General features: G+C 42.0%; 4 protein-coding genes across 4 annotated transcripts; all 4 read left to right on the forward strand.

Annotated features, from left to right (window-relative positions):
• Positions 1-39: 39 nt before the first annotated feature.
• BCR41DRAFT_328030 (ribosomal protein L5 domain-containing protein) lies at positions 40-1,140 on the forward strand. The gene is made up of 2 exons (XM_022021686.1): positions 40-645; positions 739-1,140. The coding sequence occupies exons 1-2, from the start codon at positions 93-95 to the stop codon at positions 1,110-1,112; spliced, it is 927 nt and encodes a 308-aa protein (XP_021876803.1). The 5' UTR covers positions 40-92; the 3' UTR covers positions 1,113-1,140.
• Positions 1,141-1,395: 255 nt separating this feature from the next.
• Positions 1,396-7,117, forward strand: BCR41DRAFT_341772 (hypothetical protein). The gene is made up of 10 exons (XM_022022260.1): positions 1,396-1,735; positions 1,872-2,534; positions 2,728-3,172; positions 3,267-3,353; positions 3,454-3,643; positions 3,817-4,364; positions 4,489-4,941; positions 5,030-6,019; positions 6,122-6,277; positions 6,367-7,117. Exons 1-10 carry the CDS (start codon positions 1,662-1,664, stop codon positions 6,964-6,966), a joined length of 4,206 nt encoding a protein of 1,401 aa, XP_021876804.1. The 5' UTR covers positions 1,396-1,661; the 3' UTR covers positions 6,967-7,117.
• Positions 7,118-7,363: 246 nt separating this feature from the next.
• Positions 7,364-9,193, forward strand: BCR41DRAFT_362351 (Ribokinase-like protein). The gene is made up of 7 exons (XM_022025718.1): positions 7,364-7,610; positions 7,709-7,739; positions 7,840-7,885; positions 7,974-8,276; positions 8,367-8,471; positions 8,558-8,678; positions 8,768-9,193. The coding sequence occupies exons 1-7, from the start codon at positions 7,502-7,504 to the stop codon at positions 9,097-9,099; spliced, it is 1,047 nt and encodes a 348-aa protein (XP_021876805.1). The 5' UTR covers positions 7,364-7,501; the 3' UTR covers positions 9,100-9,193.
• Positions 9,170-12,140, forward strand: BCR41DRAFT_425773 (hypothetical protein). The gene is made up of 5 exons (XM_022030622.1): positions 9,170-9,653; positions 9,762-9,983; positions 10,091-10,887; positions 11,051-11,578; positions 11,708-12,140. Exons 1-5 carry the CDS (start codon positions 9,221-9,223, stop codon positions 11,873-11,875), a joined length of 2,148 nt encoding a protein of 715 aa, XP_021876806.1. The 5' UTR covers positions 9,170-9,220; the 3' UTR covers positions 11,876-12,140.
• Positions 12,141-13,900: the final 1,760 nt, after the last annotated feature.

Here is a 13,900-nt window from a genome sequence, read left to right on the forward strand (position 1 = left end):
GCCACCAATTTGTTTTGTTGAACTTTGTTTTGAACTGATCTCTCGCCTCATAATCCTGTCGTGTGAGCAAGCATCTTCCTCAATCTCAAAAGATGTCATTTCATAACAAAACTTTTTCTTTGCGAACATTGAATCTTGGTCTACTACCAAGGACATCGCCCATTTATCAGACTTTTCCTGCATTACAAGCGCAACTTCGTGCAAAGTCAACAACAAGTACTCATACACGGAGCAATGATCTTAAAAAGAAAACCAATGACAACAATGATTCAGAAAACAAAATTGTCCCTCAGTCTTCAATATATACCACTGGCCTGAGCCGACTTCGGGAGCATTTTACTACATCGCTTCAAGAAGATATTATGATCGCATCATACCGTCACCATCACAAGATGAAAAAACAAATTCCCGAAGGGGTCAAAATTGAACTCAAGGGAAAGCGTCACCTCAAGCCTGCACCACGACCCTCATCACCAACTGAAATTCCCGAATTGATTAAAATTGATGTCCACTGTATGATGAAGGAAGCGATCACAAGTAAATACAATCTATTAAGTGGTATCATGGCAATTCAATCTATCACAGGAGAGACGCCTGAGATCATTTTTGCAAAAACTGGTGTCCATAATTGGAAATTACGCAAAGGTAAAAGTGAAAAATCCAATATATTATTAATCTAGCGACGTCTTGATTGATGGCAAGAGACCTAATTGTCTAAGGTTCTAATATGTACATTAGGAATGCCTATTGGATGCAAAGTGACTTTGAAGGGTGATAAAATGTATCAGTTTTTGGATAAGCTAGTCGAGGTTGTGCTACCTAAGATGAAGGAATGGCCTGGCTTACCAGAAGGATCTGGGGACGGCACGGGAAACATCGGAATGGGTTTCCCATCCTCAGCATTGTCACTATTCCCGGAGATCGAGAACAATTTTGATATGTATCCAAGGATGACTGGATTCGACATTACATTTAATACAACCGCATTCACAAACATGGACGCAAGGCTACTTATGAGTGGCTTCAATATTCCCTTTCAGAAATCTAGTGCTATCGCACGAAAAGAGACAGATATCATAACCAAAAATAAGCAAATAGAAAAATTAGCATAGTTTTATGTATAGTAATGTAGAAAGAATCCAAAATATTTTATTGCACGCTGTGTGTCTTTTCATATTGTTTATAGACATCTGTGATAATCAAAATATTGCCACCAAATTGTGAGAATGGATTGTAATTTGTCAGGGCATCATAATCATTTTGCTCTATCTTAAGGGCCAGAGTTTGAAACATCCCTGTCCAATTGTGCCAATCATTGCTCAAGCCACCAAGTGAACAAGTCAGTCACACACAGCTGCAAAAGAATCGTTTCTCGCGTTCAACTTCACTCTGTCCCTTATCCTCTTCGTCCTTCGATTCGTCTACCAACCATTAATCCCATCTACATCACACTTGCTGTTCAGTCACAGCCTCTATTCAGTTTTCCTCTCCTCTTTATTCCTCTTTCCTTTTGGTCTATCAAGGCGAAATCTTTCTTCCTTCGCGTTTGTTTACTTGTTGCTGCATTACTAGCTCAAAGAAAGATAACTCTGGACACAGCGACTGCCGCCTAAATAGCATTTTTAATTTCCAGAAAACCTACCTTCATTGTGAGCACCTAGATGCCTGCTCCCCCACCTCCATCCGAGGAAAAACCTCAGTGGGCTCGGGGCCCTGGACCTCAACAAGGGTACTCGTAAGTGCTCATACATTTCTTAGTTGTCACATGCACATTTTTTATTATTACCTGAGCTTGTGCTCCATGATTCCATGAAAAGTCATGGAGTGATCATGCAATTAATGAGGTTTTTATTAAATTTCGTATAATTTAGATCACCGTCAGGATCCATGCCGCCTCATCCTTCTGGTTCCCCATATCCTCATCATCTTCCACCTGTTGTTGGCGGTCCTCAAGGACCTGACCAACACCCTTCAAGCCAGGGTGGACCTGTCTTGCCGCCACCCCCCATGTCGATGGTTGGCGGGCCACCACCAAGATCCGGCCCATCTTTGCCCTCTTCCCGTCCCCCAACCAGTCCGTCTTTAAGCAGCGTACATGGAAGCAATCCACACCCTTCGGCTATCATGCCACCATCGTCTCATGGTCCTCCGCCAAGCCACAGAGCGCAGGATGGCCATCACCAACATATGGCATCGTCTCCTCAGCCCAATCATATGGCGCCATCCCCACACCCTGTGCAGTCGCCACATGGTCCACACCCAGGACCGCACGTATCATCCTCAATTAACCAACCACCACCAGTCAACGCACCCGGACCCGGACCTGGACCTGGATCTAGCGCTCCTCCTGCTCAGCAGACCCCTCCAGCTCCTGGTGGTGGGCCAACTTCTGCACCTCCGCCTTCTAGCAGCTACCGTCCCCTCAACGTTAGAGATGCACTGTCATATTTAGATCAAGTTAAAGTACAATTTCAGGATCAACCAGATGTATATAATCTTTTCTTGGATATCATGAAGGACTTTAAGAGCCAAAAGTAAGTGTGATGAGCTATCATGTCACGGAAACTAGCTCACCAGGATCATGGTTACAATTTTTTGCCAACTTTGGATGTGAAGAGAAAATGCTCCTACTTCATGTGGCTTTTGAGCTTTTTGCAAAATTAATGGGACCTAAAGAAGAGCAAGTCACTAATCACCACATCTTTTCATGGCTTGTCCTTAAAATAGTATCGATACGCCAGGAGTTATTGAGCGCGTTTCAACGCTGTTCAAAGGCCATCCAACTCTCATCTCTGGTTTCAATACATTTCTTCCTCCAGGCTACCGTATCGAGTGTCTCAGCAATGCAAACGAGGCGAACATGATTAGAGTTACTACACCTTCTGGACATACAACGACGCAGATGGGAGCACCTATAGTAATTTCAGATAGGCTTCCTCCTCCTGCGCCGCAGCATTACAACCAGTCTTCATATCATATGCAGCAGGGAAGTGGATACCAAAACTCAATCCCATCTATTTCACAAATTCAGCTTCCCCCAGTCAATTCTCCTGGGTATATGTCACAGTCCTCGTCGCAAGCTATGGCTCCATCTGGGGCACAAGGCGGCACCAGTAGCAAGAAAACTCCTGTAGAGTTTAACCATGCAATCAACTATGTCCACAAAATCAAGGTACCGACAAGATCATGATCTGTTGACATCGCTTGAGTATCACAGCATCATGAAGAAGGCGCTAACTTTGCCAGATTGTTCTTATTAATATTAGAACCGATTTGTGAATGATCCTGAAACATATAAGCAATTTCTGGAGTTGTTGCAGGCATATCAGAAAGAGATGAAGCCAATCACTGATGTAAGTCTTCACAAAACATATTTGTGCCTAGCAGTATTTGGGGAGATGGTATGGAGGTTCACTATATACTTAATTCTGATACTCTTTCTTAATACTCCAGGTGTACGCCCACGTCACTCAGTTATTTAAGAATGCACCTGATCTACTGGATGAATTTAAGCAGTTTTTGCCAGAGAATGGCAACCCACCCAATCCTGAACTTTTCGATGAAATGATGCCTCAACCCTCGACACCTGCGCCAGCTCCTCGTTCAATGCCAGTCCTCAGTACACTCAGTAATGGCATGGCTGGTATGTTAATGCAAGTCATTTTTATTTTGAAAGGCTTTTGTGATGCATATGGAAGCCTTTTTTTTTTTTTTTTTTTTTTTTTTAAATTTCATCCATTTATTTTTTGATTATTAAAATGCGCCCTTTTTTCTTTTTTCTTTTGTGGTTTATTCCACATCATCTCTGTCGAACAGTCGGTGATTTCCCTAGCCCTTCGCCCAGCGATATGTATGCAAAGAAAGGCAGTCAACCTCCTCCCAATCCCGTTATGCAGGGTGCGGGAAAGAAAAAAAGACCACCCACTGGCACAAACGACCGACCTTTACCCGATGGCGTTGCCGGTTCCAACAAGAAGCGTATTAAGCATAATCATCCTGAGAGCGGCGGTATTTCACCGCCTATCTCAGCCACACAGGCCTCCGTTGTAACCAAGAACCCTGCTAGTGTTGAAGAGCTTGCCTTTTTTGACCGTGTTAAACGATTCTTGGGAAATAAGCAAACTTACAACGAGTTTCTCAAGCTGCTTAATCTCTTTAGTCAAGATATTTTGGATCGCAAGCTGCTGGTCGAAAAGGTGGAAACTTTCCTAGCTCCGAACAAGGATCTTATGGAGTGGTTTAAGGCGTTCGTTGGATGGGATGGCAAAGACGAAGTTATCGAAAATGTCGCAGCGTATCGAGAAAAAGTTGACCTCAACACTTGCCGAAGATATGGCGAGAGCTATCGTCTATTGCCAAAGAGTGTAAGCGAGCGTGTCACATGCTCTTGATGGCTTTTTTTTTTTTTTCTTTTTTTTTGTTTTCCTTTGGCGTTTTCCTTTGGCGTTTTCCTGATATTTATTCGTATTTGATATGAGGTGTTTTTAGGAGACCATGTTGCCTTGCACGGGTCGCGATGAAATGTGCTGGGAGGTATTGAACGATGTCTGGGCCTCTCATCCTAACTGGTCTGGGGAAGGCGAAGGATTCATGCCTCACAAGAAGAATCAGTTCGAGGAGGCTTTGCATAAGTGCGAGGAGGAGCGTTATGAATTTGATATGAACATTGAGGCCAATCTGCATACGATTGCTCTTTTGGAGCCCATTGCCAAGCAAATCCAGAGCATGTCATTAGACGAGCGGGCCCGGTTCAAACTCCCTGAAGGTCTTGGAGGGTCCTCTAAAACTATATATAAGCGTATTATCAAAAAGATTTATGACGATGAGCGCGGTTCCCGTGGCGCTGAAGTTATTGATGCCCTCCATAACAATCCCGCCATTGCGGTGCCTGTCGTTCTCAAACGATTGAAACAGAAGGACGAGGAATGGAAGAAATCGCAGGTAAGACTTTTTGTACATCACAAAGTTATTCAAAAAGGATCCATTCCAGTACAGTTGGTTGACATGGATTGCGACTTTTGATGTCTAGCGCGATTGGAACAAAGTCTGGCGCGAGGTTGATTCTAGAAACTTTTATAAAGCATTGGATCATCAAGGCTTTACGTTCAAGGCGACAGACAAAAAGTATATTACATCCAAGGCTCTTGTCGCAGAAATTGAGGCCCTTCGTCGGGAACAGATTGACAGACGCCTTGTTCCCTCAGTTCGTCCACGCTACCAGTTCCAGTATGATTTCAAAGACCCCTCCCTCTTCCGCGACACCAACAATCTTATCCTATCCTTCCTTGATCGCCAAAATTCATATGTCAACAGTGATAGAGAGAAGATGGAGAGTTTTATCAAGGAATTTGTACCTCAGTTTTTCTGCTTGGATAGTCAATTCATGAATGAAGTCGATGTTATAATGGGAGGAGGAGGAGATGATGAATCAACCTCAATAGATAAAGATCGACATGTGTCGAAACAGGGAGATGCACAGGTGAAAGTGGAGCCTAAGGATGATTCCATTGCCGTTACTGGTCCTAGAGTACCAGTATCGGCTGATAAAGACCAGGCACGCACTTCGTCTCCCAATACCAACAACACGTGGATCCAAGTTGGGAACTATGATGTCAAGCCTACCAGCTTGGGAACTAACCCTGCCTCCGATGAAACGAAGCGTATGGCGCATAACTTTTTCGGTAACCAGTACTATTACTGCTTCTTCCGCCTATATCAGCTTGTGTATATTCGACTGGAGACTATTAAACTTGCGGCTTCTGAATTGAGCAAAACTGCTTCGGAGCGCAAGATGATCAATCCTGCAGCTATTGATCTTGGCTTGCAGGATCCTGAGACTGCCGAGCCGGATATGGGTGAATCTGGCGATAGCTACATCAAACTCCTAGGATTGATCCATAAGGTCTTTGATGGAGAGCTGGAGCAAATAGCATTCGAAGAGCAGGCTCGTCATATCTTTGCGACCAAAGCCTATATTGTGTTTACACTGGACAAGGTCATTGCAGCTTTGCTCAAGAATGTAAGTGGGAGCAAGTTATGAACGAGTTTTCATTGGGTGATGTATCTTATCGCAGTGTCAAATATTGATTCAGTGTATCTTCAAAAATAATTAATTTTCTAGGTTCACGTAATTGTAACTGATCAACGATGCAATGAACTTATCGCTATGTTCGTCAAGGATCGTCAGCATGAAAAGAACAGTAGGAGGCAGCAAATCATATATCGCATGCAAGCAGATGCAGTTGTTGGCGATGAGAATCTTTACAAGATTGAATACGTACGTTTTCATCCCTACCTAACAAATAATTATCCATTTGAGCATTATTTTAACACATTTCCCCTTATTTGGATCGATCGTTTAACTAGGCCAAGGATGAACTGTCAATGACCATTCAGTTACTAAGCAAGAATGATTATACGTTGGACACTGCGATTTCATCGGAGGAGAAATGGGGATACTATATTGATAGCTATGTGCTGCTGACACCAACAGAAGGTGTGCTCCCATCCAGTTTCCCAACGTTCTTGAAAAGAAATCTACCCTCCAACATCCCGGAAGAACCACAACAGGATATCGTCACCCACAGTGGGTTGGAAGTAAAGATTTGTATAAATACATACAAGATTTTCTTTGTAAACACGACCGAAGATTTTTTCCAGCGCAAAGGCCGTAAAGTGAGCATGGAAAAATTGGCCAAGAACAGGGCACAGCGATCACAGAAGATGCAAACTTGGCTGAAATCCACCCTTGAGGAGCATGGCTCAGATGAGACTGAACTGACATCTGCGTTCCAAAAGTGGGCTGTCGAGGGACCAGAAGATGTTAAGCAGGGAGTGGTGACAAATGTCAAAACAATACCAGCAACAGAGCATAACCCAGAGAGGAAGGTTTATATTACGACCATGCCTAAGGATCCTACGACTGAGGATAAGGATGTGACGATGGTCAGTGTAGAAGATTCATAGCGACAGTGCATGTTGCATATTCCACATGCTTTGTAGAATTGTATCCCGCCTATGCTAGTTCCTGTTATCGTCGATCGATAATACGAGAATGATTGATTGCTTTACATATAGTATTTTTTTTAATACATTTTGCTGTATGCACGTAACTATGCATCCCGAACTTTTGCCTAAGATGTTTGCTCTTGGTTGCCTCTGTGATTACCTCCACTGGAGAGGTTCCAATCTTTATTAGTGTAAAAGCAGGGTAACATGTCGACTCTAAGCCTAAGCACTCCAGAGACAAAATTGTTAAAGAATAGACGTGATTGCTTGCTTTGCGTGTACATATTGAGCTCTCATTGGCTAGGAAACTAATATTACTACATAGTGATAAAAAAAAAAAATCATAACAATGCTTCTTCGCCAATTCTTGTTCATAACACGCAAGCATCCATCATTCAGCCTCAGTTCAGCTTGTCCTCTCCATCTCACCTCTCATCGCTTTGCTCTTGTCTACTCCCCCCAGTTCATTACTTCGAGGATACATAACAGAAATATGACTTCGCTTAGTGAGCGACAACAGGAGGCCGCTACCATGCCTACCTATGCAGATTACCGAAAGCTTATTCCCCCACTCACTGCGAACCTTCACAAAGGCCAGGGAGGTAGGAGAACATTCACACTGCAGAGTATATTGACATGAGTGCAATAATGTAATAAATATATGCTATATCTTGACAAAATTCTTATTTTTCTTACACAGGACGTATTGGGATCATTGGAGGATCAGCCGAGTATGCGACAAAGAAACTTATTTTATTTTATTTTTTTGATATTTTGAGCTGAATATTAATGAAATTTGCTACAATTGATGGTCACTTCTCGTCTGACTAGCTACACTGGAGCTCCATACTTTAGTGGCATGGCTGCTTTAAGGCTTGTAAGTCCAAGATAGGCTCATTGAGAGGATATAAAGAGATTTATCACTTAACTAAAATGAGCAACCATTTATTCATTACTCTTTTTAGGGAGCTGACCTCTGTCATATCATTTGTGATGAGGATGCGGCTACAGCAATCAAATCATACACTCCTGATTTTATTGTCCATCCGTACATCAAAATCCGAGCCACATCTGATCTTGCTGGCATGGATGAAAAAAAGATTAGAGACATTTGGGCGCAAACGTTTGATGATATTGGCACACTCTTGAAGCGACTACATGTGTTGGTCGTTGGACCAGGTCTTTCGCGTGATAAGAAGATGCTTCAGTGCGCAAAACATGCCATCGAGAAGGCTAAAGAACTTGATATGCCAATTGTCATTGATGCAGTAAGTGTCTTAAAAAGAAGAGAAGAGAAAAGATTAATCATACATATTAGTATATTAATGTCGCGATCATTTGTGACAATAATTTTTTAGGATGGCCTCTTCCTAGTCCAGAATGAACCAGACTTAGTGCAAGGGTACACCAAGGCAGTGCTGACGCCTAATATTGTTGAATTTGGTCGTCTTTGTAGCGCTAAGGTAGTTGCAGTTATAAATAATAGCGGGTGTTGTGTAGCTGGTAGGTATCTAGAGTAAGGTGCTGATTTAAAGTGTCTATTACATAGGACATCGATGCCGAAGATCAGGACTTGCAAGAGCCAGCGGTCCTGAAGCTTTCAAAGGCGTTTGGTGGGGTTATCATTATTCAAAAGGGATCAGTAGACGCGATATCTGACGGCAAATCAGGTAGGCACGTATAGATATACTGGTGTGTAATTGCCCCGACGTTTTGTGTTGATTTTAATAAATTCATTGCAAACCATCAACTGTTCTAGTCCATGCGGTTTCAAACGAAGGTGGACTGAAGCGCTCTGGAGGGCAAGGCGATATTCTGACGGGCCTTTTGGCTACATCCTTAGGCTGGGCTCTTACTTATTCAAAAGATTCCACTAATCAAACACATCCAGCAGCCTCTGCAGAGAAAGCAGCCATGACTGCATGTTTTGGAGCCTGCGTGATCAATCGTGAGTGCTCGCGCCTAGCATACCAGAAACATAAGCGTTCCGTTCAATCATCGGATGTCATTAAAGAGATTGGTCCATTCTTTATTACGTTCTATGACAAGGCGCGACCGAATGCTCAATGGGGCGAGGCAATTTATGGATGAGTTATGAATCAAAGCCACAGACTGCTTTTCTTAATTGGAACGAAAATAGCTCGACTTATGATAGTTCCACTATATTCTCAATATTAAAACAGAGTCTTTGACACATTGATCGTCCTCCGTCATGATGTTGCGATGCGTGAGGGCAACAGTTGCCAATGTTCCTAGGTCATCATCTTTGCTGGGCAAATCCTTGCGATCCACGGTCGTATCGGCTTCCCGAGCACGAATTCATTCATTACATGCAACACGCGCTACTAATGCAGCAGCTCAAGCTGACAGTAAAAGTGATAATCTACCCGACGATACCGACACACCGCTATCCAAAGATATTCACGTAGCTGCGAGTACGGACTACAATACCAACCATAAATCATTTGAGCAACAGAAGACCCGTCTGATGACTTCAATGGATATGCTCTATCAAGTTCAGGATGCTCCTTCTGAGAAATTAGATGCCATGCCCTTTGACGACCAGGAAGCACAATACTGGGCGCGTCGTATGCATGCAGCCATGGAGGACCTCGAACAGGGAGTCACGCGTCTTCGCATTGCTGGTAATCAAATGATCTACTAACGTCAAGTTCCAACGGGAAATGTTTTTCTATCCAGTTGCTATGTGAGTACTGAAAAGCCAACTTCCCCATCTTGCTTCTTGGTTTTAGTTGTCGGTGAATCCAGTGGGCAGGAGTCGATCATAGATCTACTACTTCCGAGTGAACAGGGCATTCGGCGATCAGCCAAGGAGACAGGAAAAATTCATCGTATTCGCTACGGTACAAAATATCAGCTCATTGAGGATGGATCAGAAAACGTGGAACTGGCTCCTATTAGTTGGCTCGAGGGTTTAACCGACAGGGATGGAAGCGAAATTGTTGAGGTCCCAGGTAAGAAGATGAAGTGGATAGACAAAGTCAAGAGATTAGCTTCCTGTCACGCAAACTGCAGCAGAATTTAAATATGACCTTTTTTCTCCCCCTCGATCACGCCATAGGCCTGGATTTGGATGGCTTGATGATGGACGATATTGTATTCAGTAGCGACTTGATCTTACTTAGGACGGATGCCCAACGTCAACTTTCTTTGGAGCGTGAACAGCACTTTTTGAATCGGTATCGTCACAAATCACAGATCCTCATCGTTGCCGACATGAACTTGCTGGACACTTCTTCAGAAGCTTTAACGTTATCGAACATCAAAGCGAACCTTGCACACGCGGTGAAATCAACTGTCGGCGGATATAGCAATATTCAACATTATAATCATCAGACAACTACTGTCGCTAAGATCTTACGTATCTCCAATCCAGATCCTATTCCCCCTATCGTTGAGTTGATCCCTCGTACACAGTCCGAAAACCGCTACCTGGAGGCTGTTGGTACGCTTCAAAGGGTTGTAGCAGAAACGTTGCTTGTGGAAGGGGCTGAACTTCAGAGCGATCACCACCGACGTGCGGCTCTTTTGACAAGGTGCCGCGACCTTGTTGTTGCAGGTGTTGAGAATATGGAAAACCGACTCCAGAGGCGTTTAGAAACTTTTTCTAAAGTAGACAAGCTCTCAGAATTAGCTACACAGGAGATCAAGCGAATCGAGTCTGCAGAGCAAGAGAGGATGATGGCGCAAGTCACGGGTGGCGAGATTGATAAAGATGTGGGGCAGATGAGGCGCGTATTGGACCAATTTTTTAAATCTGAAGTGCCCTTTTGGATGTTGTTTGCAAGGAGTGGAGAGATTGCAGAACGAATGCATGAGTTATGGACTGTTGGTGCTTTTGCAGAAACGGAGCATCGCGTAAGGAGACTTTTTTTTTATTTAAAAAAAAAAAAAAAAAAAAAAAAAAAAATCAAGAAGAGGCATTCTTCATTTCAACATGTGCTAAACCTTATAATAGTATGCAGAGTAACTGATTTTTTTTTTTTTTTTTTTTTTTTTTTTTTTGAAAAAAAAATACCAGATGGCATATGCTTTGGGACGTCTGCACCAGAGTTCACAGGAGGCTTTCAGAACAATCTTCCAGGAAATTGAGACACTTGAAATCAAACTAGAACATACTCGACCTATTGGTAGCACAGCAGTTTTACATGATCTAGCCAATGTGCGTCAATTGTTAAATCACGCACAGAATGATACTCAGCAGGAAATCAAGGACAAGGATGCGTTCGTGGTCAGTAATATTGTCTGGAAACATCGAAATGCATACGGTACTGTGGAGAGATCTCTCAAAGCTGGTCGCCCTGGCGCATTGGAGCGTCTTCAGATGCGAGGACAGATTGCGTTAGCGCAAGGTTTGGGACTACAAGGCACCGCGCTGTTTGCTGGGTTAGGACTGGCACAACAATATCCACCCGAGGTTTATTTGACTAGTGGGACATTATTAGCATTAGCAGGACTAGGATATATGCAAGTTAGGTGGAAAGCAGCCGAGAGGGAGTTCAAAGCGGAAGCGGAAGCATTAGCAGAAAAGCTGAAGCATGATATTGTGGTATGTAAAATTACTATGGGATTTCCGCGGAAATGCATATTCATCTCTTACTGCTATTAATATTTGACTTTTTTTTTTTTTTTTTTTTTTTTTTTTCAAAACCTGATGTCGTGAATGTATTGTTTGTAGGAAACATACAATGACCAAGTGAACAAAACAATTGTTAATCCATTGACAGGTGTTGTTCAGCAACTGGACAAGAGCTTGAGTGAGCGCCTTTTAAGGTCATTAGAGCAGCGCAAGGTCTTGACAAGGATCAAGCGTGACGCTCAAGGCGAAGATGAGATCAAATTCTAGTTCTTTCATCATTATTCATCTGTTTTGGCATAAACTATCTTAAACTGTTATCTATAGATACTTTTTTTTTTCTTTCCTTTTACTTCCTATGCTATTGTGGATGTGAATAGATTTTAAAATGCTGTCAAGAGGAAAGGAGCAATAATCTGTACTGCATGCTACGCTTTCGATCATCTGTATATATAATTCATCAAATTTGTTATTCTATACACCACATGGCGTAGACAATTACACAAAAATGAGTTCACAGATTTAATTTTAAAGTAAAATAAACTATACAAATATAAAATCGATAATCTAGCGTTTGTCGTGTGGAGTATTTAAGAAAGAAGAAACGTGTCGAGTCCCAAGGAGAGGATCACAAACCAGATAACTTTGATAGTGTATGATCATGGTAGTTTGATAATGTTATCCTTTTCCATGCGGATCCCTTGTGCAACCATGATAAAAGAAATCGATCAACAAAAAGACTCATGACCTTGCCCTTAAAAAAAACCATCCATTCCGGGGTTCAAACGATATTGCTCACTGCGCTCTGGTAATCTTCAGTTTAGTAGTCCTGAATATATGAATCTAAATATATCAAGATAAGAATGAGTGTTGTTGTGATCGCATGGAGTATAAGGTTGAAGAAGAAGCAAACCTTTACCCTATTCAGCAGGGTCTCCCTTGGACATGAACAGATTGATAACAGAAAATCAAAGCCTGCTGCTATGAATCAGTTTCTACAGACTGTCCACCAATCCCGTACGAATATCAGCGATTCAGATTCAGAAAGAAACATTATATTTTTATATTCTTTCCGTGTTTAAATATTCATTCTGCCACATAAATGAATCAATAGTTTGTTGCTTGTTGTCGAAAGAGTACAGAGTATAGAATACAAATGTATATTCATCCGCTTATCAGTTTCACATCGCATCACTTTTTTTTTTTTTTTTTTTTGTTTGGATTCATAAGTAGGTATATATATATTCATAACTGCCAAATTGTCTTTGTAGAAATGTAGCATCGAAAGTAATGGTTGTTTGTATCAAGATAAGGACTTGCATGCCACACAGACAATACGCCACATGACAATAGATTTCCGAGAGGGATGGTAAAACTCGGCGGTATGTAAAAAAGCTTATCATGACAAACGAGATGATGCAGGAGGAAGAAACAAGCAAGATGAACTTCGTTTACATAAGAGATATTGTGCAAATGTATAGTATATAAATATATATATCTGTCAGGACTTCCATAACGCTGTAATCCCTGTATAGACCCGCCGAATGAAGCAAGTAAACACATAAAAGTTATACATCCCACTTTCTTTCTCGGCAGATCAAGGGAATTTAAGGCTACACCTTCGGAGGAAAAATATTAAAATGAGAGGGGAAATGTTTATCTTATTGAGGATTCTATCTGTCGTGAGACCCATCCTTGCTTTCACCCGCAATTGTCCAAGTTTTACTTTTTGTTGCACAAAACATAAACAAAGCTTTCAGGACACAGCACTAGGCTGCCCACATTAATTTGCTTCGGGTTACAACCAACTGTCCATAGCTTCGTCTCCACATCCATTCCTAGATATATTTAACCTTGATATGTAAAGAAAAGGGGCCAAAAGCAAAAAGGTTGTCCAGCTCGTTTGCTTCATTAGGTAAAGGATGAAAGCTCTCCTAGTTCCGATTATTTATCGTCTGTATCGCATGAATCGGAGCAAGGCATGGCCCAACTCCACTCATAGGTACTCTCTACTAGGGGGACTATATCCCATATTGCATTGTGTTTGACCATAGTGCGAAAGGTCTGTTCGCATACAAGCACATATGGGCTCAATGGTATCCAGCTTTGCAAAAAGATTTAGGAGTTCTTATTTCATGTTGCCATATATCGTACACCACAATATTGAACTACATTGAAGCATTTACACGATTATTGTGAAGAATGTTCATTGGTTAAAACCAAGAAACATGGTTGCAAAGAGAATATCTTTTGATGTTGTGGAGAGGTTTTTATTATGATTCTGATTAATCTTTT

The sequence above is a fragment of the Lobosporangium transversale genome (genome assembly GCF_002105155.1).
Source record: "Lobosporangium transversale strain NRRL 3116 chromosome Unknown BCR41scaffold_54, whole genome shotgun sequence".
Classification (NCBI taxonomy): domain Eukaryota; kingdom Fungi; phylum Mortierellomycota; class Mortierellomycetes; order Mortierellales; family Mortierellaceae; genus Lobosporangium; species Lobosporangium transversale.

Excerpts from the sequence above, each read along its gene's own strand:
- BCR41DRAFT_328030 (XM_022021686.1), top strand. The coding sequence starts at position 93 with ATGTCATTTCATAACAAAACTTTTTCTTTGCGAACATTGAATCTTGGT. Across the intron at positions 646-738 it reads TAATTGGAAATTACGCAAAG|GAATGCCTATTGGATGCAAA; the intron begins GTAAAAGTGAAA and ends TATGTACATTAG.
- BCR41DRAFT_341772 (XM_022022260.1), top strand. The coding sequence starts at position 1,662 with ATGCCTGCTCCCCCACCTCCATCCGAGGAAAAACCTCAGTGGGCTCGG. Across the intron at positions 2,535-2,727 it reads AAGGACTTTAAGAGCCAAAA|TATCGATACGCCAGGAGTTA; the intron begins GTAAGTGTGATG and ends TCCTTAAAATAG. Across the intron at positions 3,644-3,816 it reads ACTCAGTAATGGCATGGCTG|TCGGTGATTTCCCTAGCCCT; the intron begins GTATGTTAATGC and ends TCTGTCGAACAG.
- BCR41DRAFT_362351 (XM_022025718.1), top strand. The coding sequence starts at position 7,502 with ATGACTTCGCTTAGTGAGCGACAACAGGAGGCCGCTACCATGCCTACC. Across the intron at positions 7,886-7,973 it reads GCATGGCTGCTTTAAGGCTT|GGAGCTGACCTCTGTCATAT; the intron begins GTAAGTCCAAGA and ends TACTCTTTTTAG. Across the intron at positions 8,679-8,767 it reads GATATCTGACGGCAAATCAG|TCCATGCGGTTTCAAACGAA; the intron begins GTAGGCACGTAT and ends CAACTGTTCTAG.
- BCR41DRAFT_425773 (XM_022030622.1), top strand. The coding sequence starts at position 9,221 with ATGATGTTGCGATGCGTGAGGGCAACAGTTGCCAATGTTCCTAGGTCA. Across the intron at positions 10,888-11,050 it reads TTGCAGAAACGGAGCATCGC|ATGGCATATGCTTTGGGACG; the intron begins GTAAGGAGACTT and ends AAAAAATACCAG. Across the intron at positions 11,579-11,707 it reads AGCTGAAGCATGATATTGTG|GAAACATACAATGACCAAGT; the intron begins GTATGTAAAATT and ends TATTGTTTGTAG.